This window comes from Kogia breviceps, chromosome 1 (genome assembly GCF_026419965.1).
Source record: "Kogia breviceps isolate mKogBre1 chromosome 1, mKogBre1 haplotype 1, whole genome shotgun sequence".
Taxonomy (NCBI): Eukaryota; Metazoa; Chordata; class Mammalia; order Artiodactyla; family Physeteridae; genus Kogia; species Kogia breviceps.
Window position 1 is genome coordinate 194,929,885 of NC_081310.1, and position 25,921 is coordinate 194,955,805.

Below are 25,921 nucleotides of genomic sequence, written 5' to 3' on the forward strand. Positions count from 1 at the left end.
CAACAGGGCTGTGCTAAGAGAATCTTTGCATAACATGGGGAAGGCAGAGGCTCCCTGCCTCTCATGGGTATCAGAAACACCCGTGGGGCTTCCCTGGTGGCGCAGTGGTTGAGAATCAGCCTGCCGATGCAGGAGACACGGGTTCGTGCCCTGGTCCGGGAAGATCCCACATGCCGCGGAGCAACTAAGCCCGTGAGCCATGGCTGCTGGGCCTGTGCGTCCGGAGCCTGTGCTCCGCAACGGGAGAGGCCACAACAGTGAGAGGCCCGCATACCGCAAAAAAAAAAAGAAAAAAAAAAGAAACACCCGTGTACCTTTCTAAACATTCCAGGGCTCAGACCCCTCTCCCTGCCTCTGCAGGTGGGGCTGCAGGCAAGCGTGCCTAGCAAAGCTTCACTGGCCTTCTGATGTGTGCCGGAGAGAACCAACTCCTGGTGTAGTTTCTGCCAGGACTTCACAGCCGGTATTTTGCACAGCTGGAGATGACTGATCAGTGATGTATTTTACAAGATCACTATTTTAAGAATTCTTTGGCCACCCTGAGTGAGGGCTGCCCAGGAAAAAAGGCATGCATAAAATGTTCATTCCTTTCGTAACTAAAATTAGGATCTTAAATGGTCTCTTTACTTTTCACACTTTACTTCTCTTTCTGTGGTAAAGCCAGGATGTCTTTTTTGAATTCTTTTTGTAGTTAGTTTGATTGAGTGTTCTTCTACAAGGTTCTTCTACAATTAGTTCTGCTACTAATCTCTTGTTTTAAAGATAAAGAGGGGACTTCCCTGGTGGCCCAGTGGTTAAGAATCCGCCTACCAATGCAGGCGACACGGGTTCGAGCCCTGGTCCAGGAAGATCCCACATGCTGCAGAGCAACTAAGCCCGTGCGCCACAACTACTGAAGCCTACACTCTAGAGCCCGCATGCCACAACAACTGAAGCCCATGTGCCACAACTACTGAAGCCCACGCGCCTAGAGCCCGTGCTCCGCAAAGAGAAGCCACCGCAATGAGAAGCCTGCGCACCGCAACGTAGAGTAGCCCCGGCTTGACGCAACTAGAGAAAGCCCGCGCACAGCAACGAAGACCCAAAGCAGCCAAAGATAAATAAATAAATTTATAAAAATAATAATAATAAAAAAATAAAGATAAAGGGATTTGTATATTGAATGTTCTTCTATAATGTTCTTCTACAATTAGCTCTGCTACTAATCTCTTGTTTTAAAGATAAAGGGATTTGTATATTCCTAAAAAAAAAAATTTAAATCATTCATCTTAGTAACTTCTGATAAAGATAAACCTGATTTTTACCAACCCTTTAAACTTTAATTTATTAAAGAGGATCATAATTCCTTCCCCCATTTACTAACACCCACACTGTTTCAAATTCCCAAAAGGGAAGTTCACAATACCATGCTGGAGAGTTTCTTATGTGTCAGCTTCTGCAGTTTTCCTCTGCAAAGGAGCTAGGATCACCCCAGCATTCCTCTCCTCACTCTCGGAGCTATACAAACTATGCTTCTCAATATACTCCTGGACAAGGTCTGGTACCAAGTAGCGAATGCTCTGGCCCCTTCTGAGGGCTCGCCGGATCTTTGTGGATGAGATGTCATTGGTGATCCATTCATTCACCAGGTGAATGTTGTTCTGGTGTTTCCACAGCACGTCGGATTCATAGATGAATTTCTGGGCGTCGTTTCCAGCCCGAGTAATACATATAAGCCCATAGTCTCCCACGATTTTGGTGATATCCTCACCCTTCCACAGATTGGGCACACCAAAGGACTCTAAGAAATCTGCTCCACACAGCAACTTCACCTTTGGCACACCTGGGAAGAAGAAGAAAACAGAGCTTCAGGGTTTGCTTTTTTTTAAAAAAAAATATTTATTTATTTATTTGGTTGTGTCGGGTCTTAGTTGTGGCAGGCGGGCTTCTTCGCTGCAGCTTGCAGGCTCCTTAGTTGTGGCATCCAAACTCTTAGTTGCGGCACACATCTGGGATCTAGTTCCTGGACCAGGGATCGAACCCAGGCCCCCTGCGTTAGGAGTGTGGAGTCTTAACTACTGCGCCACCAGGGAAGTCCCAGGGTTTGCCTTTTTGATAAAGCCCTGCATCAAAATGAATGTGTATGTGTGTTCTTCTGGCTAGAGGGTTCATAGTTTCTATCAGATTCAGATTCTCTAAAAAGGGATCCAGGATCCCCCAAAAGTTAAGGTTGACCTCCTGCAGGATAAATAAGCTCAGGGGGCCTCTGACTCTCCCTTCCTTCCACCATAAAACTAACAAGGGGTGGGGAATTCCCTGGTGGCCTGGTGGTTAGCATTCCGGGCTTCCAATGCCATGGCCTGAGTTCAATCCCTGGTTGGGGAACTGAGATCCCGCAAGCTGTACAGTGCAGCCAAAGGGGGAAAAAAAAAAAAAAGAAAAGAAAACTAACAAGGGGCATTTTCCAGGCACCCACACATATTGAATATGAAAGTAAAATACAAAGGGGACTTGCTCAGCTCTAGAGTCTTACCAACTATCACTGGTAAGTCCTAGCAAAACATACAGACCTTTTGTTTTTCTTTGCTCTAGTGATTTCTTTTGACTAAAATCTTGTCTTTGCTCAGCCCACTTCCTCTTCCGTCCAGGCCTTTCCAGTACAGGTGAGTCCTGCTGGTGATCACAGCTACTGGCCTCCAGCTTCTCTTGATGGTGTCTATAAAGCAACAAAGCAATGGAACGTTTCCCTTTCTCACAACGCTCAACTGTGAAAGGTTGGGAGCTGTTAGACACATTTAACCACAGGTACAATGCCCAGCTACTCAGAATGGATGCCTTCGGATACATAGTACTGCTGGGTCAGAACGGATGCTGGCCAGGATATGGCAGCCCTGGGCTCTGGCTGTCAAGAATGGAAAGCAAGGAAAATCCTGGGAGCACAGCAAATGGTAGCTATTACTATTCTAAGCTGTATGTGTCTGTGTCATAAAAACAAGCGTTAACATTGATTACAGAAAGCAAGTCCCCTAAATACCAATGAGGTCCGTTCCTAGAGCACGTTCCGAAGTCCAACAAAGTTAGCCTAGGAGCCCAACTAACACAGTCGGCCATACAGTGCTGTACTGGAATAGGTTTATAATACTTGTCACACAAATAATACATAACAAACAAACAAGTATACACTGGACCCCGACACGTAACCTCTTACCATGTTGGCGTGGTGGCCACAGACCCCATAGACTGGCGGCAGAAGCAGGAACTCCAGCTGCAGCTAAGGAGGCACGGCCTTGAAACAAGCCACCACTTCTACTCTTCCAGCCCTTTCAACATTTCTGCATGAGCACCTAAAATCCCTTTCTGCTTAAAACGCTCAGAGTGGTTTCTATTTCCTATCGTAACCCTAACTGATATGGTTAGAACCGGAAGGTTCGAACTCTAAGAACAGCCATTAGACAGGTTTTTCCGAAAGTCCTGGTGTTTTATACTCAAGAGGACATTCAGTAATCATCAGATGTTACTCACTCTGGTTTCTGAACCCTTAACCTGGAGCTGTTTCAGAGTTCCGAGCACGGCGATCTGTGACAACCGCCGTATGCTGTCGGGGAAGCGGCTCCGCAAACCAGCTCTCTCTGTGGCCAAGCATCATGGCTTCTCTGCCTTGAATTACCTGCCTCTCTCTTTTACACTTAAGAAGACTGACCACAATAACATCATCTTCCGACTTTAGCTTTCTCACCTGGGGCACAGACAGGCCAGGTGTGCTTCCTCTATTCGTTAACAGGGATAAACAGTTAACAAGTGTGCCAACATCTCAAAACACAGTGACAGCCATAAAGGCTGAGCACCACCCACGCCCTGTTACCGCGTGATCGCCCCACGCACGAATGGCGCGGCAAGGCTGACCGCACCATGAATACCTCAGCACCGTGGCAGTCTCTATCCAATCCTCTTGTAGACTTTCCCATGTATCAACTTCCAACCATTTTGAGTTCTTGGTGGCGAGTTCTGCCATGATAACTCGGTGATGGGCAGAGATGAGTCCTTTCTTCCTATATGCGTCGCCGACGGGAGAAATTATGCCTTTGATAACTTCATATTTTCCTGGGAAAAGAATTAGATTTGAAATGAGGTATTATAACAAATTAGATTTTATGCACAGGAAATATCATCAATGTGGTTTCATAATCACAGATTTCCCCTCTCCTCCTTTTTTCACAGGGATTCAGGTTTATTTATTTTTAATTGTGGTAAAATATACATAAAACTTACCCTTTAAGCTATTTTAAGTGTACAGTACTGTGACATGTTGTACCACCATCACCACCGTCCATCTCCAGAACTCTTTCAACTTCCCCAAGTGAAATTTTTGCACCCATCAAACACCGACTCCCCATTCCTTTTTGATTGATATTGCCAAACTGCCTTGTAAAAAGCCTTGGGGCTTCCCTGGTGGTGCAGTGGTTAAGAATCCGCCTGCCAATGCAGCGGACACGGGTTCGAGCCTGGTCTGGGAAGATCCCACATAGCCACTAAGCCTGTGCACCACAACCACTGAGCCTGCGCTCTAGAGCTCGCAAACCTCCACTACTGAAGCCTGTGTGCCACAACTACTGAAGCCCACGTGCCTAGAGCCTGTGCTCCGCAACAAGAGAAGCCACCTTAATGAGTAGCCCCTGCTCTCAGCAACTAGAGAAAACCCGCGTGCAGCAGCGAAGACCCAATGCAGCCAAAAATTAAATAAATGAATAAATACATTTATTTTTAAAAATAAATAAATAAAAAGCCTTAATCTATTTGTATACACAAGAGCCCATTCCTTCCCAACACCTGATATTTGACATTATCAAGTTTAAAAACTTGTGTCAATGTGATGGGTAGAATATATCTCATTTTTTATTTTGGTTCCCTGATTATTAGTGAGTTTGGACACCCATCCACCTGTCAGCACACAGCATGATCACTTATGTAACAAAACAAAATAAATCCGTGTGTACGTAGGGGAGAAAAAGTTTTCCTCGACCCTCTTAGGGTCCCTGGTGGCGTGTGAAACTAACAAAGGTAGATTAACAGGAGAAAAGTATACAAATTTACTTAACGTAAGATTTACGTGACATGCGAGCCTTCACAAGGAAATGAAGACTCCAAGAAACAGTTAAACCTAAGTACAGTAAGTCCCCTACATATGAACCTTCGAATTGCGAACTTTCAAAGATGCGAACGTGTGTTCGCATATCCAATCACAGTAGTTAGTTAACATGTCTGGCGTACATTGTCACGTGCACCACATCCTCTACAAGTGGTTGTGCTTTTGTGTACTTTACTGTACAGTACTGTAAGGGTACAGTAGTATAGTACCTTTATTTCTAGCTAGATTTGCAAGAGGACGACTTCACTGAACTCCTTGCTGTGCAACACAACAAGCTTACTAATGAAGCTGTGACGGAATTGGAGGCCCAGAGAAAGGACAGAGAGAGAGGAGAGGAAGAAGCAGCTGAAGAACTGAAGAGATTCACGACGCAGGAAATGGCAGGGGATTTTCTGTATTTGAGGCGGCACTGTTAGTTACTGAGGCACAGGACCTGAACACAGAACGGTACACGAAGGTTGTGGCAGCTGTTCAGAATGCAATCCAGTGCTACCAAGTCATCTATGATGAGAAAAGAAGAGCTACGACCCAGACATCACTGGATCGTTTTTTCAAGATGGCAGATGGAATTGAATCCAACAAGGAACCAAGGAACCAGAACCTGCGCCATCTACATCAGGTGTGAGTGACATTGCAGCTGGCCCTCCGTCTCCTGTTGCTGACGATCCTTCAGCTCTGCCATCTCCCACCTCCTCTCCCTCCTCGAGTCAGTAACTCTTCTTGCCTGTTCACTCGATGCCAGCCCCTGGATGCCAGCTGTTGTACTGGACTACTGTACTTTTCAAGGTCCTGTACTGTAAGATTAAAAATGTTTTATTTTTTGTGTTTGCTTGTTTTTCATGTATTATTTGTGTTGAAAGTATTATAAACCTCTTACAGTACGGTACTCTAGAGCCGACCGTGCTAGTTGGGTACCTAGGCTAACTCTGTTGAACTTACAAACAAATTGGGCTTATGAACGCACTCTGGGAATAGAACTCGTTTGTATGTAGGGGACTTACTGTATTTTTATGCTACGTTGGATGAAGGGTAAAGGGTCATGGCGAAAATATGATAGGGCAAAGAGTACAAGGTAAGTGTAGAAAACTCAGGAGAATTTAGCAAAGAATGTTTGTTTGACTTCCCTTTGTCTTCAGAGATAAGGTTGCTCCTTTTCTCCGGGTTTAGGGAGAGCACCGCTCACATGAACGGTGGAGGGAGGAGGTAAGAGTGACCTTCCTGCTTCTGCTGTTTTATCAAAGTCCTTCCGCTTAAAATATCCAATATGCCAAAGTGCTGTATTCTAGGGTAGTGCATCCTGAACCCCATCACTGCTTTTCGTTACTGTTCCTACCTGTTCCATTCATGTAGTCCTTGGCCAGCTCAAAGAGCCTGAGGTGCATATTGGTGATAGGATTAAAGGAACCACAAGCAATGAGAACCACTTCTGTCTTCTCTGAGTTTTCCATGCTGAGAATTTGAAGTTGTCGATCTAAATGGAAAACTCTGACACCTCTCTTATTGTCTACAAAGGAAAAAGAAAGTAGTAAGTTCAGTTACAGGTCTTCTGATGTCTTTCCATGTTCTCATTCCAAATAGGTGGAAAGAGTAGTTGGCTTCAGTGACTATGCTGGGTGAATTGCAAAAATGGCCCCTTTTCTCCACCCTCCCTTTTCAATGTGAATTTGCAGCTCTTACCATAAAGGGATGGAATCCCCTTCGCACCCTTTGTGACTTGCTTTGGCCCAAACAATGTGGCACATGGGAAAGCGTTCCCATTCTGAGCCTAGGCCTTCGAGGTGTTGAACACTCCCACTCTCTTTTGGACTCCTGCCCCTGACATGAAAACAAACCCAGGCTAGCCTGCTGGAGGATGACAGAACTTGCAGGAGAGAGCCGGTGCTCCTGCTGACAGACAGCTGACCGTCAGCTATGGGGCTGAGGCCATCCTAGACCGTCCAAACCCCAGACAATCTGCTTAGATGCACGAGCAAGTCCAGGTGAGATTAGCTGAGCCTGGATCAGATCGGTGAACCCACAAGCTGAGCCTAGACTCACGAGCAAAAATGAATGTTTGTTTTGCAACTGCATTACTGTGGCCGTGGTTAACAGATACAATGACATTATCATCCACCAAATATAACTCCCCAACAACCCGTCCTTCAAAACCGTATTTTTTGCCTCTTAGTCAACATGGTCGTGTTACCACTTTCAACTGAATAACAGTTTACAACGGACAAACTCTTTTTCATATCAGCTATTCCATTTGATCCTTCCAGAACCCTAATGGAGTAATGCAAGGCAACTGATTTTAAAATTTTATTAAAAATTTTTTATTAGGTCTTCCCTGGTGGTGCAGTGGTTAAGAATCCGCCTGCCAATGCAGGTTCGAGCCCTGGTCTGGGAAGATCCCACATGCCGCAGAGCAACTAAGCCCATGTGCCACAACTACTGAGTCTGTGCTCTAGAGCCTGTGAGCCACAACTACTGAACCTGGGTGCCGCAACTACTGAAGTCCACACGCCTAGAGCCCACGAGCCACGACTACTGAGCCCGTGTGCTGCAACTACTGAAGCCCACACGCCTAGAGCCCATGCTCCGCAAAAACAGAAGCCACCACAATGAGAAGCCCGTGCACCGCAAAGAAGAGCAGCCCCTGCTCACTGCAACTACAGAAAGCCCGTGGGCAGCAACAAAGACCCAACGCAGCCAAAAAAATAAATAAATAATTAAAAAATTTTTTTAATTAAACGAATTCACGTATTTAGATTTGAAATCACAGGCTGACAAAAGGCCTGTAATGGAAGCAACAGTCATTGGCCATATCTCACCCACCAACCCGTCCAACCAAATCCCTAAGAGGTGACCACTTTTAACTTTTTCAGCTATTTCTTCTGGTCGAATCTATTGTAATTCTATATTATGTGCTTATAATATTATTTCTTAATTTATCCAAAGAGTGTCTATTTACTTTCTCTCATGATCAAAGATTAGCTCATACACCCCCATTACACTCCGGCTATATATTTGGGAAGTTTGGGAGAGTTGTGAGGGTGTATGAGAGCTAATCCTCGTAGATTATGTATGGGGGGGGAGAGAGAGAAAGAGAGAATCTCTATCTATGTTGAAAGTCACATTCTCCCACAATTCTGAAGGCATTGCTTCTAGACTGCAGTGCTAACAGTGAGAAATCCAAAGTCACTTCCAGTAATTTTGATCCTTTTAATGTGGCTTATATTATTTCTCCCTTGAAGCTTACAAGAACTCTGTCCCCATATGTTCTCAAAGTTTACAGTGATGTCCTCCAGTGTGGCTCTATTTTCATCTATTGTGCTGGACCCTGAGCAGGCCCTTTCAATCTCAGAACTCATAACCTGCAATTCTATAAAATGTCCTTGAGTTATTTCACGGATGATTTTCTACCTTCCATTTTCTGTTCTCTTTGGAAATGCCTAAGAGAGCTGAAGCACTGGGACTGGTCTTCCAATTTTCTTATCCTTTCTCTTCTCTTTTCCATCTCTCACTTTCATGCTCTAATTTCTAAATATCCTCAAATTCATCCTTCAATCCACCTATTGAGGTTTTCATTTTTGCTATTATACTCAGGTTTTTTTTTGGGGGGGGCACATCTTGAGGCTTTCGGTATCTTAGTTCCCCAACCAGGAATTGAACCTGGGCCCTTGGCAGTGAAAGTGCTGAGTCCTAACCACTGGACTGCCAGGGAATTCCCAATATTCAATTTTTTAGACCTTTGTCCTCTGAATGTTCCTTTTTATGGTATTCTGTTCTTGTTTAACCAATGCATTACGCTCTCTTAGTTCTCTACCAATATCAATAATATATTTTAAATTTCCTTCAAAGAGCTGATAGGAAGTTCTAAGTGGGTAGGTAGGGCTTTTGCACAGCAGGCTTCACTGTATGGTAACTTGGCTGTATTACGGGTCTTTCTCCTAGGACTGGTCGGCGTCCACAAAAAAGTATCCTCCAACGTCCTGCCTATATAGCATAACAGTTACGAACGCCTGCTCTGAAATCAGGCTGTCCAGGTTCAAACGACAGCTCCAATACTTACATGAGCTGGATGACCTCGGGCAACCTAACCCGAGCCTAACCTTCCTTTTGCCCCAGTTTTTCTGTCTTAAAACAGAGAAAATAATATTACCTACCTCATGATTATTATGAGAATTAAATGAGACAATACACATATGCTACATAAAGCTGCTTTTGGCAAGTAACGAACACACTGTGAATATAGCAATTATTTATGTTGCATATCATACTGCTGTAATTCAACTTTAAAAAAAATTTATTTATTTATGGCTGCGTTGGGTCTTCATTGCTACGTGCAGGCTTTCTCTAGTTGCAGCGAGCGGGGGCTACTCTTTGTTGCGGTGCACGGGCTTCTCGTTGCAGTGGCTTCTCTTGTTGCGGAGCACAGGCTCAGGAGTTGTGGCACATGGGCTTAGTTGCTCTGCAGCATGTGGGATCTTCCTAGACCAGGGACTGAACCAGTGTTCCCTGCATTGGCAGGTGGATTCTTAACCACTGAGCCACCAGGGAAGTCCCTCAACTCTTTTTGATCTTCAAAAAAAATCAATTTCAAATGGTTACTCTACTGAATCTGTTTTTTCATGGAGACGTTTTTCCTGAAATTCCTTCTCTAATCTGGGCTGAAAATCTCTAACCCATTTGTTCATCTGTCATTCTGAAATATGACATTTCATCTCTCTCCTAAGGGAGATCCCTATTTCTTAGAACCATGTCATTGTCTTTCTTGTTTTACTTCCTAATTTTTCTGGAGCATATCCTCAAATAGCTTCATAATAAAGGGCAAATGGGAGATAAAATAAATCTGTCTTTATTCTTCCTTAACTGAGAGAATTCTAGGCTGGAATTTTCTTTTAAAATTATGAATGCATTCTGGGGCTTCCCTGGTGGCTTAGTGGTTGGGGGTCTGCCTGCTGATTCAGGGGACGTGGGTTTGTGCCCCAGTCTGGGAAGATCCCACATGCCGCGGAGCGGCTGGGCCCGTGAGCCATGGCCGCTGAGCCTGCGTCTCCAGAGCCTGTGCTCCGCAACGGGAGACGCCACAACAGTGGGAGGCCCGCATACCGCAAAAAAAAAAAAAAAAAAAAAAAAAAAAAAAAAAATTATGAATGCATTCTTCATTGTTTTCTGGCACCGAACACTGCTGTTGAAAGTCTGGTGCTATTCTGATTCTTGTTCCTTTTCATGTAACCTGCTTTGTCTTTTTGGAAGATCTGAAGCATGTTCTTTTTATCCCCAATGCTCTGAAATGCCATAATGATGCGTCATAGTGGGGGTCTTTTTCATTCATTGTGCTGGGACTCAGCGAACCCATCTATCTCCAACTCAAAGCACTCAGTTCTAATTATTTTTTAATAAACACTCCCTATTAACTATCAATAAATAAAATACTTTCAGGAGTTCCCTGGATGCCAAATTGCTCAAAGTGTTTTGGGAACTTTTAGGGAATCACCTATAGAGCTTGAAGTATTTTTATAATTAAAGTTGAAACATAACGAATGACAATAAAGAAAACAACATTTGGGAATTCCCTGGCGGTCCAGTGGTTAGGACTCTGAGCTCTCACTGCCGAGGGCACAGGTTCAATCCCTGGTCAGGGAACTAAGATCCCACAAGCCACATGGCACGGCCAAAAAAAAAAAGGAAACTAACATTTATATGATACTTTCTAACTTACTTACAAACTACTTTTCATGCACATTATAATTCTCACCATAAAAGAACAAAAAATGGCCAAAGACATTTACTTTGTTCCAAATAATAATCTATTGTTAGATATTTTTTCCAGTTAATCGTCTATCATTGGTCATTTAGATTTATCTAATTTTTCACTGTTACAAACACCTCAAAGAAATAATAAGTTGAGAATGAGTTGGAAATTAAGGCTATAAAACATCTCACTGTGTACCTGTAAGTCTTGCCAACATGCAAAAGACCTGTATCAGGACCATTTATTTGTAACCCAATTGTGTTCAGACCCAATTGCTAGTTTGACCAACTTACTTTTGCTCAGATTTTATGCTCGCATGAGACAAAGTTAGTGAGTGCCAGAACCAGGGCTAGAATCTAGGTTTCCTGACTCCTAGGTTCTCTCTCACCAAAAAGAAAAATTCGAGATAAATTGGAGCTGTGTAGATTGGAAATGAGCCCTTCTGGCTGAGGAGTTGCGGAATGTGAACTTCAGTTCCTTAGACAACAGGAAACTCTGAAGGTTTCTGAGCAATGGAGTGACAACAGAGTTCTAGAAAAACAATCCTCTAGAAAAATAAGGTGACGTGAGTGTTTAAAATCCTTATATGGTTGTATGATCTTGACCTGATCCCTTAATCCTGTGTCTTAAGTTTCCTCGTCTGTAAAATAGAGATCATGATATGATACGGCAAAGTGCGTATGACAGTGCCTGGTGCAGTGTTAAAATAAATGGTAGCTGTTGTTTGTGAGGAAAGTGATAATACTGATGATGGTGATGCTACTGGATTAACTGGAAGGGGCAAAACGATAGGAAGGCCAGTTACAAAGTAATGAAAGCTTCAATTTAAGTACAGTCAGTGGGAATGGAAATTAGGAAACATTTATTCAATAACTACTGGAGGTCTACTCCAAACAGTGGCAGGGATCACAGGGACACTGCTAATTGTTAACAGGAAGTAAAGGAGAGAAGGGTCAATAATGCTCCACACAGCATTAACAAGATGAGTTCACTGGTTAGAATGATTTAAATGTCCTACCTTTCAATTATCATCCCAAGGATGATACCAGGATTCACTTGGGGCTTGTTCCCCCCTCCCACTCCTTATCTGCCCCCCACCAATTCCCATGCAAAGTACCTGTGGTATTATGGGGCGGCCCTGGGCCCACAGGGAAATCAGGGTACCTGGCCAGCTACTGAGCATGCTCTCAAGGACCGTGGTGGAGGGGCTTCATTCAGCTGGAGTCCAGCGGCAGTTCCAGCCCCACCCATCTCAAGCTTCAGGTACCACTCCCCAGGGAAACTAAGCTGTGAGCTGGAAGAACAGTAAGCTTGAGAGCAGGAGGGGCAGATCCCCTGGGAGCTGCTGGCTGTGCAGGGAAGGATGGAACAGAGCTTGAAGCCCCTCCCTGACCTTGGGGGTGAGCTCAGGTTTCCAGGTCCTCCCCAAGGGAAGGGGTGGAGAAGGGGCTGGGGGAAGCTGATCTCTCAGCTTAAAGGAAGCTTTCTCTCTTTTCACACTCATGACCTTTCTCAAATATCCAGCTCAGTTCTATTAATTCACAGTTAACACAGCCAGCTTTAGACTTTAGATCCTCAAAGCCATAAAAGAATTAGGTTACAGCGAGCTTCTATCTATCACAGCTTAGAGTGGCTTTCAAAGAACAAGGATCTGCCCCTCTCCGTTGGAGAGTTACTTCCTCCGTATCCCCCCGAAGGGTTCGTGTGGAGGGAAGGGGGCCTCGGCAGGTGAAGAATGAGTGTGGAAGAGGTTTGGAAGCTCTAACGGGACTGTTCTGGGACTTCCTTGCCTTGCTGCAGGTGCTCGAGGACCAGGACCACCATGATTCACTTCTGTCTGGCTCACACAGCCTATCACTTGCACTGCTGGCTGCCAAGATCTCATCAGCTCAGGCTGTAAGTGTCCCTCCCCAGCCCACTACTGCAAAAAGTTCATTTCTTCCTGAGGCTGTCCTGAGGTTGAAGTAAAATTTACTTTCAACTTTAAAATCACTGACTTTAAGTTTCAAAAACATTGATGTGTAAACATTAATGAAACATTTTGTAAACGTTAAGTCAGTTTTTAAAACATTAACTTAAAAAAAAAAATGTTTGGCTTTTCCTGTCACACTTCAGAATGCTCAATATAATTAAATCTATTTTGACCGACTGTTAATGCAATTGACTTGACAACTTCTCAGAGATACACCTCTAAAGGGACACTATGCCTTTTAAAATAGTAACCTTAAACATGTAACCATATTCTAGTTCTAACAATGTGCCATTGCTTTAGTCTGGGGGTATATTTTGAAATTGCTTTTTGTTTTGAGTACCTTCACTCCGGTAAATCTTTGTCTTTGGAGGAGAGATTTAATTTCTACAAATACCCTGAAGCCATTCAGTGCTAAATCCAATTAATAAAATAAATAATGAAAGTGAATAACAGTTTACAGTGAAAAGATAGAACCATTAGTTAAGGAAGATTTTCCTACATGTGTGGAAACTATGTATGTGTCATCTCAAAAGAATTTCAAAACTGAGTGGTAACCAGACCTCATTTTGGTTGTGCAAGTTGTGGTAGGTATGTTAACTCCCTCAGTGTGAGCCACTTGGCTGGCGGTGAGCGAGCACAGTACAGGGCCACAGGGTCCTAGCCACGCTGCAGCTCACCCTCTGCTGTGGCCCTCCTGCTCACTACTACTAGGTGTTTGGCCTCAGCCTAGACAGTTAATGTTTCTGAGCCTGTTTCCTCGTTTATAAAATGGGAAACCACAGTCCCATTTCATAGGATCGTGTGCATATTAAATGAGAAAGTGAACAAAAAATGTGACACATTTGTCTACTAATTATGCATATTAATAATTCTTACTATTGCTTGTGGGTTGTCTTATGGCATTAACTTACAGCCATGGTAAAGAAACGAAGGTTCTCAGGGACTTCCTTGGGGGTCCAGTGGCTAAAGCTCCATGCTCCCAATGCAGGGGGCCCAGGTTCGATCCTGGTCAGGGAACTAGAGCCCACATGCTGCAACTAAGAGTTCACATGCTGCAACTAAAGATCCCGCATGCTGCAACTAAGACCCAGCACAGCCACAAATAAATAACTAGATAAACAAATAAGAAACCAAGGTTCTCAAGATTCATTAGAGACCAGTAATCACAGTGATTATAGTAGGAGCTCAATAAATGGTAACTATTATTCTTACTGAAGTATTATTAGACATAATTTTGCTGTAATGGGATGGATCTCAGTTCATCTTTGCTATGTTTAAAACTTTTATTTCTGTGGTTTGATGTAACGTTATCGTGAAACAAAACTTGAATTTGGTTTCTTGAAGGCATTTTATCACTAAAAAAGTAACGTATAACGTAACTCGCTGTGTCCCACGCAGCCAGGTGACAGCGTTCCTGCTTGGGATCACCACGCTGACCCTCCAGTTCTGCGTTCTGCTGAGCTAGGTTCTTTCTGCAGCCAGCCCCTCCCCGGGCAGCTCGGCATGCACCTCTCACCTGCGGAGACGGCTCACCTGCGGAGACAGCTTGGGTGCCCTCTGCCGCTCCTGTTACGTGTTTAATTGCAGCCTCTGCCCCACTGCTTTGCCCCTATTACCAATGGCAGTCACCTGCTTCACCTCTTTGAAGAGTCAAAAATCTCAGTACAGTGAGGAGAGCTGGGGTTTGGGCAGATCGAGTTTAACTTTTAATCAACAGCTATTTCTTCTAGTATAAGAAGTCATCAAATGGGAAACAACGAGAGTACCGACGTTTCACTGTATGAATTCCCTAGAGAGCAGTCCCAACAGCCTAGCATTAGCGAACGTCTGCAGGGCTGAGGGTGACACACGCACACTCTGGTAACCAGATTATGACTTGATCTGTTATTTCAGATTCTATGTTGGAAATTAGTTTTGGCCGGAAAAGTCAGTTACTACCTTTTTCGGGCCAACGAGGCAAATGCAATTTGATACATTCAAAATAAACTGCAGTTCTAAAAATCTGAAAATTCTAAAAAAAAAAAAAAAATCTGAAAACTTAAGTGATGGGGAAGGAATGGAGACCGTGACACTCCTTGTAATCAGCCTAATTCAAACTTGCCAGCTTCTACTATAAGAGGTTTGTGTGTGGCAGGGCATATTTCCTTACTCCAGAATTTCCACAAAATGTTTTTTCACCAAAATATCAAATTAACATGAATTAGAAAAATGGGAAACATTATTTGTCCACCAATTAAGATATTATTAACTCTTAATAATATTTTTATTCATGCTAGCATTAATTAATTTGCAGTCACAGTAAAGGAACCAAGGTTCTTAAGAGGAGTGAGTTGCCTGGAGCCAAATGAACCTAGTGCCACAATTAGAATTCAAGGGTCAGTGCCTTCTGGTGTTACGCTAACAGCGTGGATTTCTTCTAGTAAGTAATCAATTAATGTATGACCCAAAGTATTGATTTTTAGGCCCAGATCTTCTCGATGCTGCAGTCAACCTCTCCTCACCAGCCTTACTTTCTTCACAATTGGTAAGTGTGCAGCCATTCTGTCAAGCACTTATTAAGTGTCTACTATTTGCCAGATACTACTAGAATAAAAACGGGTAAGATAGGACTTCTTGCTCTTCAAGAGCTCAAAGACTGCAACCTAAGAAGAAATTCACATTTAGAATTCAGGTGAAGGGAATTCTTTTTTTTGGTTTTGGATTTTGGCCATGCCGCACGGCACGCGGGATCTTAGTTCCCAACCAGGGATCGAACCCGTGCCCCACTGCAGTGGAAGTACAGAATCTTAACCACTGGACCAGGGAAGTCCCTGAAGTGAATTCTTAAAAACTTCCTTAGTATCTCGTTTAGTCATCCTACAACTTGAATATGAACCCAAATTAAATTAAATACTAATGTTTTGTTTTGACGTTATAAAATTCTTTACAGTTATAAAAATATCAGATTTATCCATTCATTCAATAAATAGTTACTAAGGAGATGATATAGTTAGAAAAACAGGGACCCCAACTAATTGAAGTCAAAAAATGATACAGAAGAGTTGGACTCTGAAATGTGCTAAGTTTTAGGAATACCTTAAACAAATATATTTTAGTTATATTTTCCTTTGTATGTACTTTTAAGAGTGACGTGCATTTTAAATTGAGACTATGTCTAAATTTTTATAAAATGAAAAAAGTTCTCCCACCAGAGAATTCCCTGGTGGGAGGCCAGTTCAAACAGCCATCCTACAACAGCAGGAGCTACTTCTCTCTGACCTTCCTTGCCCTCATTTCTAAAATGGAGATAAAAATACCTGCTTCACAATTTTGCTGTAAGGTTTAAATGAAATAATGGGGGAATTAAAAAAAAAAAAACTGTCACTGTTATTATCACTAGCATTGCCGATAGTAAGCACATGACCTCGATCAAAGGAAAACCTTAGCCTGGCTAGGTGCTGAGCACTTTTGTTCCACAGCAGATACACGAGGAAACAGCTTTTATTTAGGGTCTGCAGTCAAGAATATATTTCTGCAAGAAATAATGCCATTTTGCAGCAACATGGATGTACCTAGAGATTATCACACTAAGCAAGGTAAGCCAGAAAAAGGAAGACAAATACTATATGATATCACTTATATGTGGAATCTAAAATACGATACAAATGAGTGTATCTACAAAACAGAAACAGGCTCACAGACATACAGAACCGACTTGTGGTTGCCAAGGAGAAAGGGAGTGGGGGAGGGAAGGATTGGGAGTTTGGGATTAGCAGATGGAAACTATTACATATAGGATGGATCAACAACAAGGAACTATAATCAGTATCCTGTGATAAACCATAATGGAAAAGAACATGAAACAAATATATGTATAACTGACTCACTTTGCTGTACAGTAGAAATTAACAAGACACTGTAAATCAACTATACTTCAATTTTAGAAGAAGGAATATATTTCTGAGATAATTCACCCCAGTAAACTGATGCTGTTCTGCTGTCCTTTTAGGTTTTACCGTGCTGCTTACTCAGATGGAACCGGTCCCACAGGCACTAAAGAGGATGTTTTCTGTATTTGGTGTGGGGTCCTTCAGTGAAGGAGTCTGCACTGTAGTGTTAACATTTTTGGCAACCGACTGTGCACGTTTTTAACTACTGAATTTCCAAAGGGTCATCTTCACCTGAAAGCTTGGCTGTGTACAATGCACCATTAGTCCTTCAACATTTATTTTCTACTTACAATAAGGATAGAGATGGAGAGATAGAACTCCTAAGTAGACGCATCACAGTTAAAACATTTCAACAGGGAAAGTTTTAAAATTCCATGAGAGATTTTTCTTTTTGTAGGGTGAAGTCTGCTTTAGTAAAATTGAAAAAAAAAAAGTTAAGACGTTAATCAACAGTGGAAGGAACTGCCGGATGGGGTTGGTTCATTAAGCAGCAAGCTTTCCATCTCCTGCTAAGTTGGTGCCTTTGTTTAAACCCTTTCAGCAAAAACATTTAAAATATGTATTGCAATTAAAAGACAAGTATTCCTAACAGTGCTTTCTTCCTCCCAAATACAGAAAAAAATGACTCCTGAACTTTACTACTTGTCTGTGATGCTTTCAGTAAGCAGCATGGTTTCTACAGGTAAGCAAAAACTTCCCAAGTAACCCGTACCTATTTAAAGGCTTACCAGTCCTTCAAGGGAATTAAATGCTCAGCTAGGATTGTTACATTGCAAGGGGAATGTATAGCTCCTCTTAAAGCAGGAGCTCCAAGAAGCTACAGTTTTAAAAGCAAAGCAAAAGCAGAGAGGGTTAGAATGGGGTACAAAAAACCAGCCTTCTCACATTATTTCCACTCCATTTAATTAGATCCCATTTTTTATCCTACAGTGCTTTGCTCAAGCCTGGGGCTGACTTGGCTGGCCAGTGTAACCTGTCCAAGGCCAGACGCTAAATCAACAGTCTGAAGCGGACATGTGAGCCCTGCTGGTCCCCTGCCTTAGATATATGTCTTGGCAGGTTGAGCCTTTTCCAGCAGCCTTGTCATCTGACTACTGCCAGCAAACACGTGACCATCTCCACCCTGCTACTCCTAGATGAAGTGGCCAGCTGAACGTCAGAGCCACGACAACAAGAAGCACATCAGAACCCGTCACTGGGAAGAAATCTGTCAGGTGACAACATTAATGAGCACTGACAATGGAGAAAAAGGAATCGTTCAACCAAAATCACTGGGTCGGGGCTTCCCTGGGGGCGCAGTGGTCGAGAGTCCGCCTGCCGATGCAGGGGACGCGGGTTCGTGCCCCGGTCCGGGAGGATCCCACGTGCCGCGGAGCGGCTGGGCCTGTGAGCCGTGGCCGCTGAGCCTGCGTGTCCGGAGCCTGTGCTCCGCAACGGGAGAGGCCACAGCAGTGAGAGGCCCGCGTACCGCAAAAAAAAAAAAAAAAAAAAAAAATCACTGGGTCGACATCACAACCAAATTCAGCGCCAGTGCGGGGTCTCCTATTAGACACTTTCGGGATCACCAGTACTTTGACTTGCTGAACCCCCCTTTCTGTGTCAGTGAAGTCAGTGGCATCAGCTGGATGGCCGCTATAAAAGTTAAGTATTGAGAAGGAAAAAGGAAAATATAGATCTTAGTAATGAACAAAGGTCTAGTTTCAAAAGAACATAGTGATGCAGACCGTATAGTTGAACAAGGTCAATATATGACTTCTTTAAAAGTGCAGTGGGAGATTTTAGAGTAAAAATCATCACGATCTCCCCTACCTGGGCTCCACCAATCTCCTGCATCCTGACAGTCAACTGCTGTCTACAGAAAATAGCCAACTCAAAGACAAAGCATGATGCTTTGTCTTTGGACTTGTTCTGTGTGTACGCACAGATTCTGAGGGATTTTAAGGAGGAGCTAGATACTCACAGATGCTCTCAAAGTCTTTAGTAAGTGGAGATAATGCCGTTTCTTGAGGGGAAGAACAGTATCTCTTGGCAGAAGGAACAAGTTTAATACAAACATCTCCCAACACATCTATGACACAGATCTTCACAAATGGGAATGATTGTTTCCCATCTGCTTCTCTGTTCAGGTGATACTTGCTGGAGGGGAAGTTACCCACCAATACACTCTCCATCCACCACACTGACATTTTCTGAGCACCTTCCACATTCCAGACATAGCGCTAAAACTTAGGAGTTAGAAATGAGAGTAACTCGTAGGTTAACAGTGAAATCCCTTGATATAATTCTATTACTATGGTTAACAGAAACTATTTAAAAATAACACAGCCTTTTACATTCTCTAGACCTCATTAACCAAATATTAACATGTCAGATGAATGTCAACTTATCTCAGGATACGATTTTTATCAGAAGTTTCTTTTTTTCTGAACTATCTTGCCCCTCACCCCCAAATCTGATCTACTTGAAGATCTCAGATGATGGCAACCCCGTCCTTCCAGCTGCTACAGTTAAGTACCTCAAATCATCCTAAATGCATTGTTTTTCTTTTCCCATATCCCATCAGGAAGTCCTAATGGCTCCACCTTCAAAATACATACAGAATCCAACCATTTTTCACTAGTTGGAATTTTTTTTTTTTTGCGGTACGCGGGCCTCTCACTGCTGTGGCCTCTCCCGTCGCGGAGCACAGGCTCCGGACGCGCAGGCTCAGCGGCCATGGCTCACGGGCCCAGCCGCTCCGCGGCACGTGGGATCCTCCCGGACCAGGGCACGAACCCGCGACCCCTGCATCAGCAGGCGGACTCTCAACCACTGCGCCACCAGGGAAGCCCTGCTAGTTGGAAATTTTTAACTGACTCTTTCTAAATGCAAGAGGCTGCTTCTTAAGACCAAGGCTGCTTGGTACTTCTTTTTTAAAAAATTAGTTAATTTATTAATTTATTCATTTGGTTGCTCCGGGTCTTAGTTGCAGCAGGCAGGCTTGCAGGCTCCTTAGTTGCAGCATATGTGCTCTTTAGTTGTGGCTCCAGGGCTCCTTAGTTGCGGCACACAGGTCCCTTAGTTGTGGCATGTGAACTCTTAGTTGCAGTATGCATGTGGGATCTAGTTCCCTGACCAGGGATCAAACCCGGGCCCCCAGCATTGGGAGCATGGAGTCTAACCCACTGTGTCACCAGGGAAGTCCCTGCTTGGTACTTCTGTGTCTTGAAATTATGCAACATTCTTAACATAACTCCAGAAAACGAAATTCTGTTTCTTAATTGATAAGCATAACTTGAAGCATAAATTAACCAGCACCTAACCCATAAGCTATAAAACTGAATTTTCATGCACTTTTATGCTTTTATCATTTCCTCCAAAACCAAGTCACCAGAGTAAATTTCATTAAGAAATTTATTTTACGCTACCGATACCATATGAAATACAAAGCTTGCTCTTTCTCCACACAGGTGAAAAGTATAAAATTCTAAAACTGCTATTTTTTAGCCCCTCATAACTTAGACAGCCATGATCAGCAATCATCCCTCACAGACTAACAACACTTTCTGCTATAACCCATGTTCGCTCCGAGTGGAAAACTTTTGCTGAGCAACTTCATGGGGGACGCTGTGTTTCAGCGGTTCTCAACCTGGGACCTGGGCTTCAGAGGTACAAAGTCTCTGAAGTTGTAAGCAAAATGCTGGGCATGTGCACCTGTGAGCAACTTTCCGGGAGAATGTCAAAGGAAGTTTGAGAAAACAAAAACATTAAGTATTACACTCATTAAATTTACTATAAGAAAACAAATACTTGATGTTTGACATCCACTACTCTCCATTTAAAATTTTAAAAACAGGGGCTTCCCTGGTGGTGCAGTGGTTGAGAGTCCGCCTGCCGATTCAGGGGACACGGGTTCATGCCCCGGTCCGGGAGGATCCCACATGCCGCAGAGCGGCTGGGCCCGTGAGCCATGGCCGCTAAGCCTGCGCGTCCGGAGCCTGGGCTCTGCAGCGGGAGAGGCCACAACAGTGAGAGAGAGGCCTGCGTACCGCAAAAAAAAAAAAAAAAAAAAAATTAAAAAACAAATTTAAAGTTAGTCTTCACACTACTTTTTCCACAGCTGCTAAACCCTAGAAGTGAAAACTTTCTAATTACTAATTGAATTGAATTGAATATTGAATTTCTAAATGCTCATCTGCTCCGAAAGCTTGGGTACATTCAATATACCATTAGTTTTCAATATATATTTTCTACTTATATTAAAAATAAAGATATGTAAAAATGGAATTCCTAATTAGACGTGTGTCATAGTTAAACATTTCATTGGAGAAAGGTCAAAAACTTCCACAAAGAATTCTCTTCCCTTTTCTACTTTACTATAATTTTTTCTAAGCTAATATGGAACTGTTGGAAGATTGTTTTAGGGTGTCCCCACCCTCAGAGTTTGGATTTTATCCTGTAGGGAATGGGGATGTTTTAGAGGGCTTAAATAGGGAGTAACATATCAGTGCACTTTAGAAATAATTCTCAGGACTTCCCTGGTGGCGCAGTGGTTAAGAATCCGCCTGCCAAGGCAGGGGACGCAGGGTTGAGCCCTGGTCTGGGAAGATCCCACATGCCGCAAGCAATGAAGCCTGTGCATCACAACTACCAAGCCTGAGCTCTAGGGCCCATGAACCACAACTACTGAGCCCATGTGCCAGCCACAACTACTGAAGCCCGCGCACCTAGAGCCCGTGCTCCACAACCCCGTGCTCCGCAACAAGAGAAGCCACCGCTCACTGCAACTAGAGAAAGCCCGCACGCGGCAACGAACACCCAACAGCCAAAAATAAAACAAATAAATACATTTATTTTTTTTAAATGCATACGTATAATGGCATATTAAATAATGGGGCTATGAGTAAAACAAAGCAAGGCAAGAGGATAAGGAGTGTTGGAATTCTAAATAGGGTGGTCAGGAAAGGCCTCACTACCTGACATTTGAGCAAAGAATTAAAGGAGACAAGGGAGTGAGCCACGCAGACAAACACCTGAAGGAAAAATGTTCTAAACAAAGGAAACAATGCAAAAGCCCTGAGGCAGAAGCATGCCTGTCCTGTTCCAGGATCTCCAGCGAGATCAGAAGGGCTGAGCAGGAGTTAACAGAGGGAAGGAGTACTGGTAGATGTCATCAGCGGTAAAAGGGAGCCACTGCAGGGTTTCTGAGCAGAGGAGTGACATGACCAAACACATTTTCAAAGGATCTCTCTGGCTGCTAAAGCTGACAACAGAATGTAGGGGGAAATAGGGTGGAAGAAAGGAGGCCAGATGGGAAGCTACTGCTGTAACCCAGGTGAGAGCTGATGCTGACATGGACCAGGGTGGTAGCAGCAGAAGTGGTGAGAAGTCATTCGATTCTAGATATATTATAAAGGTAGAGCCCATGTGATTTGCTGATGGATGGAATATGTGCTGTGAGAGAAAGAGTCAAGAATGACTCCAAAAATTTTTGGCTTAAGCAACTAAAAGACTAGAGTTACCTTTAATTGAGAAGAAAAAGATGGCCATGGAATAGGTTTAGGGGAGAAGATCAGTAGTTCAGTTTATAAAGAAGTTAAGTTTGGGATGTCTATTACATATGCAAATAGCGGTGTTAAGTAGGTAACACAAAACAGAGCTCAGTTCAGGGGAGAGGATGAGAGATTTACTAGATTTGGAGTCATCTGCATATAGATGGTATTTCAAGTCGTGAGACTGGATGACATTACCAAGAGAGTGAGTGAGACAGAATGCAACAGCAGTGCGAACATCACCGGGGAACTGGTTAGAAATACACAACCACAGGCCCTACCCTAGGTCTACTGAATCAAAATGTGCATCTTAACAAGGTCCCCAGCTGATCTGTATGCATCTTAAAGTTTGTAAAGCTCCACTGGTCCAGGTGAGAGATAATGAAGGGTGATAACAGGAGGGATGGTGTCAAGGGTTTACAAGTAGATGAGCTGAGTGAATGCAGGAGGGAAGGAGGTGAAGGGAGATTTCTGACTTAAGTGACTACTTAGATGGTATGCTGAGAGTCAACAGAAAGTATTAGGGGAAGCACAGGTTGGGAGGTATGGAGGGAAAGAATAAAGAGACACACTATGCTTTTTCCTATATATAAATAAATAAATAAATAAATATATATATATATATATATATATATATATATATTTTTGGTGGTGGTACGCAGGCTTCTCACTGTTGTGGCTTCTCCCGTTGCGAAGCACAGGCTCCGGACGCGCAGGCTCAGCGGCCATGGCTCACGGGCCCAGCCGCTCCACGGCATGTGGGACCTTCCCGGACCGGGGCACGAACCCGCATCCCCTGCATCGGCAGGCGGACTCTCAACCACTGCGCCACCAGGGAAGCCCCACATTATGGTTTTAAAGGTGCTGCTGAACTTGAGGTATACACAGGACATCCGAGTAGGGAGATGTAGTAGGTAGACAGAAAAAGAGAGAGACTAGAACCTGGCAGTAAAACCCAGAGACACTAAAGACTACGTTCAAGGGGATATCATGGTTAAAAGAAGGCTGTTGATTTGATTTGATTTATTTTTTGAAGAACAGAATTAGAATGTTGGTTGGTTGAGGGAAAAGCACAATTAGGAAGCCACAGAACCTGCAAGAAAACCAATAATTGATGGAGAAAGGTCCTTAAGGAGGCCACAAAGAAAGGATTTTAGGTACAAATTGAGAGCATAGCTTAAAAATAATGGGGAGAAATGAAAACATACGTCTACACAAAGAATTGTGTATTATGTATAAAGCCTGTTTGGCTTTATACATAATAGCCAAAAGCTGGAAATAACTCAAAATGTTAATCAAGAAATGAATGAATGAATGTTTATTATTATTATACTCAAATAATGGAATACTACTGAGCAATAAAAAGGAAGAAACTACTGATACAAATAACATGGATGAATCTCAGAGACATTATTTTGAGTGAAAGAAACCAGATACAAAAAAGAACATGCTATATGATTCCAGTTATATGAAATTCTAGAAAAGTATAATGATGGTGACAACTGTAACAGTAACATTCATTGAGTTCTTCCTGTGTGCCAAGCAATATACTAAGCACTCATGTGATCCTTACAACACCACAATGAAGTCGGTACCATTATTACCTCTTTTTTTCCCTTAACACATGAGGAAACATAAGCTGAAAGAGGTTGATTAACTTGCTCAAGATCTCACACCTTGTGTAATAACCTTGACTCTAAAAGTTCATGCTCTTAACCATTACACAAGATTTACAATGGTACGTTATCTACTGGTAGACGTTAGAAAGAGGTCCACGCATTCAGAGTACCTTTGGCTCATGGTACTTCTTATTAGCCACTCAAGTTTCATCTGCCCCTGCATTTTCCCCACCTAGTTGGAGCAACTAGTGCTCTCTGGACTCCCATCCCAAGTTCAAGTTGAGGTGTCCTAAACCTTCCCAGCTGCCAAGTAGTATTTATCTGGTATTCCAGTTATGACTCCCAGTTCTGAGGTTATTGTCCCAAATGCTTTCTCCTGTAACTACCTACCTAATATTCATTCCTCTTTTCCCAACATCTCCTCTTCCCTCTCTATTCCCCCTCCAGGCTTGTATTCTATTTTTGTTTGAGAACTGGAACCCAAACCAATTTCTCTTGTCTATGCACTAGGAAACTTTTTCATTATCCATTAGCTCTAAACAGAACTCAAAGGTATGTAAGAATACTCTCAGCATAGAACCGCTGAATCAGATTGTCACCGAGAAACAAAACGCAAATACAATGCACGTATGGTTGAGGCCTTTCCTCCACCACTTCTAAGACTGTACACACTAAAACCAACATAAATGCCTAGACAGAACACCTTATTATCATCATCAAAATTAGGGGATGAACACAGTGAGAAAATGTTTATTCAGCAAGTTCTTCCAATGATGAAAGAAGTATATTTTCCAGTTTTGTTTTGTGTGGCACTGGTCCTATTTGTCACTGAGATTTCGATATTACACAAAAACGTTGACACTTCCACACATATTCACATGTCAAAAATTAGAGCTCATCATATTAACGTGACAGCCACTTACTTTTTACAAAGCAAATTCTGTGAATCTGAAGCGTTCTGCAAGGTAGGTTATTGGAACCATTCCAACTGGTGTGTCAACAGTCTTCTCTAAGTAGGACTTAGAACAGTGGTTTCACATGCAAATTGTAACTCTGAGAAACAAAAAATTTACGGTGATAAATTAAGAAATTCTATGATTGGACAAATAATTCATTCTGGTGGAGTTCTATGGTAATCTTGGAAGTTTGTCCTGGGCGGCTGAAATATAATTAACTTTAAAGACAACACCTGAGAAACAATTTCGCCGTAAACCCTGATGTTGTCTTGTAGACCAATGACTTCAAGGAGATGGGCTGGGAACATCTGAAAATGGTTTCCACCTAATTTCTGAGTAACTTCTAGACTGTTGCCAACAGCTAGCAGTCTCCTTCTCAAGAGGAGTGAGTGTCCCGCTTCCAGGAACGTGGATCTAGTCTTTTTTTTTTTTTTTTTTTTGTGGTACGCGGGCTTCTCACTGTTGTGGCCTCTCCCATTGCGGAGCGCAGGCTCCGGACGCACAGGCTCAGCGGCCATGGCTCACGGGCCCAGCCGCTCCGCGGCACGGGGGATCTTCCCGGACCGGGGCACGAACCCGTGTCCCCTGCATCGGCAGGCGGATTCTCAACCACTGTGCCACCAGGGAAGCCCGGATCTAGTCTTTTATAGATTTGGAAATAAAGGATTTCAGAAAAAAGAGAATGCCCCGCCAAGCCCAAGAAGCCTCTAGAAAAGGACTTTTTTTTTCCAGGGTGAACTCACCTGTTCCAAAGGCAAATTTACCGAGGTTTTCGGTTCCACAGAGAGAAACAGAAACAATGAAGGGGCAAGACTCCCTGTTCCAAACTTGAATGTGACCTAGCTTCAGGCACAGTTGTACCTTACCCCCAAAGACCCTAAGCAGTCCTGAGCTGACTCCACCAGAGATGGTTTTTCAAGAGCTCAGGGAGGAGGTCACTTAACCTCCTCCTCAGGGAGGATCGGCCCGAGCTCCCCGACAGACGCTCTGCAGCCCGGACGCTAATGAGGGTAACACCCGCGGCCGCGCCCTCATTGGCTCCAGGAGGCCGG

The 25,921-nt window shown here is 43.3% G+C and overlaps 1 protein-coding gene across 2 annotated transcripts; it reads right to left on the minus strand.

The window, feature by feature from the left end:
- Positions 1 to 1,297: 1,297 nt before the first annotated feature.
- NMNAT1 (nicotinamide nucleotide adenylyltransferase 1) lies at positions 1,298 to 25,876 on the minus strand. Of its 2 annotated transcripts, XM_067017865.1 has the most exons (6): positions 25,613 to 25,876; positions 24,837 to 24,966; positions 6,459 to 6,629; positions 3,897 to 4,080; positions 2,550 to 2,695; positions 1,298 to 1,822 (listed from the first exon to the last, which is right to left on the minus strand). In XM_067017865.1, exons 3-6 carry the CDS (start codon positions 6,571 to 6,573, stop codon positions 1,422 to 1,424), a joined length of 846 nt encoding a protein of 281 aa, XP_066873966.1. In that variant the 5' UTR covers positions 6,574 to 6,629; positions 24,837 to 24,966; positions 25,613 to 25,876; the 3' UTR covers positions 1,298 to 1,421. The 2 variants fall into 2 exon arrangements, with proteins under 2 accessions (XP_066873966.1, XP_058914152.1); XM_059058169.2 differs by lacking the exon at positions 24,837 to 24,966 and having other exon boundaries at positions 25,613 to 25,852.
- Positions 25,877 to 25,921: the final 45 nt, after the last annotated feature.

Excerpts from the sequence above, each read along its gene's own strand:
- NMNAT1 (XM_067017865.1), bottom strand. The coding sequence starts at position 6,573 with ATGGAAAACTCAGAGAAGACAGAAGTGGTTCTCATTGCTTGTGGTTCC. Across the intron at positions 4,081-6,458 it reads GGACTACATGAATGGAACAG|GAAAATATGAAGTTATCAAA; the intron begins GTAGGAACAGTA and ends TTCTTTTCCCAG. Across the intron at positions 2,696-3,896 it reads GAGACTGCCACGGTGCTGAG|ACACCATCAAGAGAAGCTGG; the intron begins GTATTCATGGTG and ends GTTGCTTTATAG.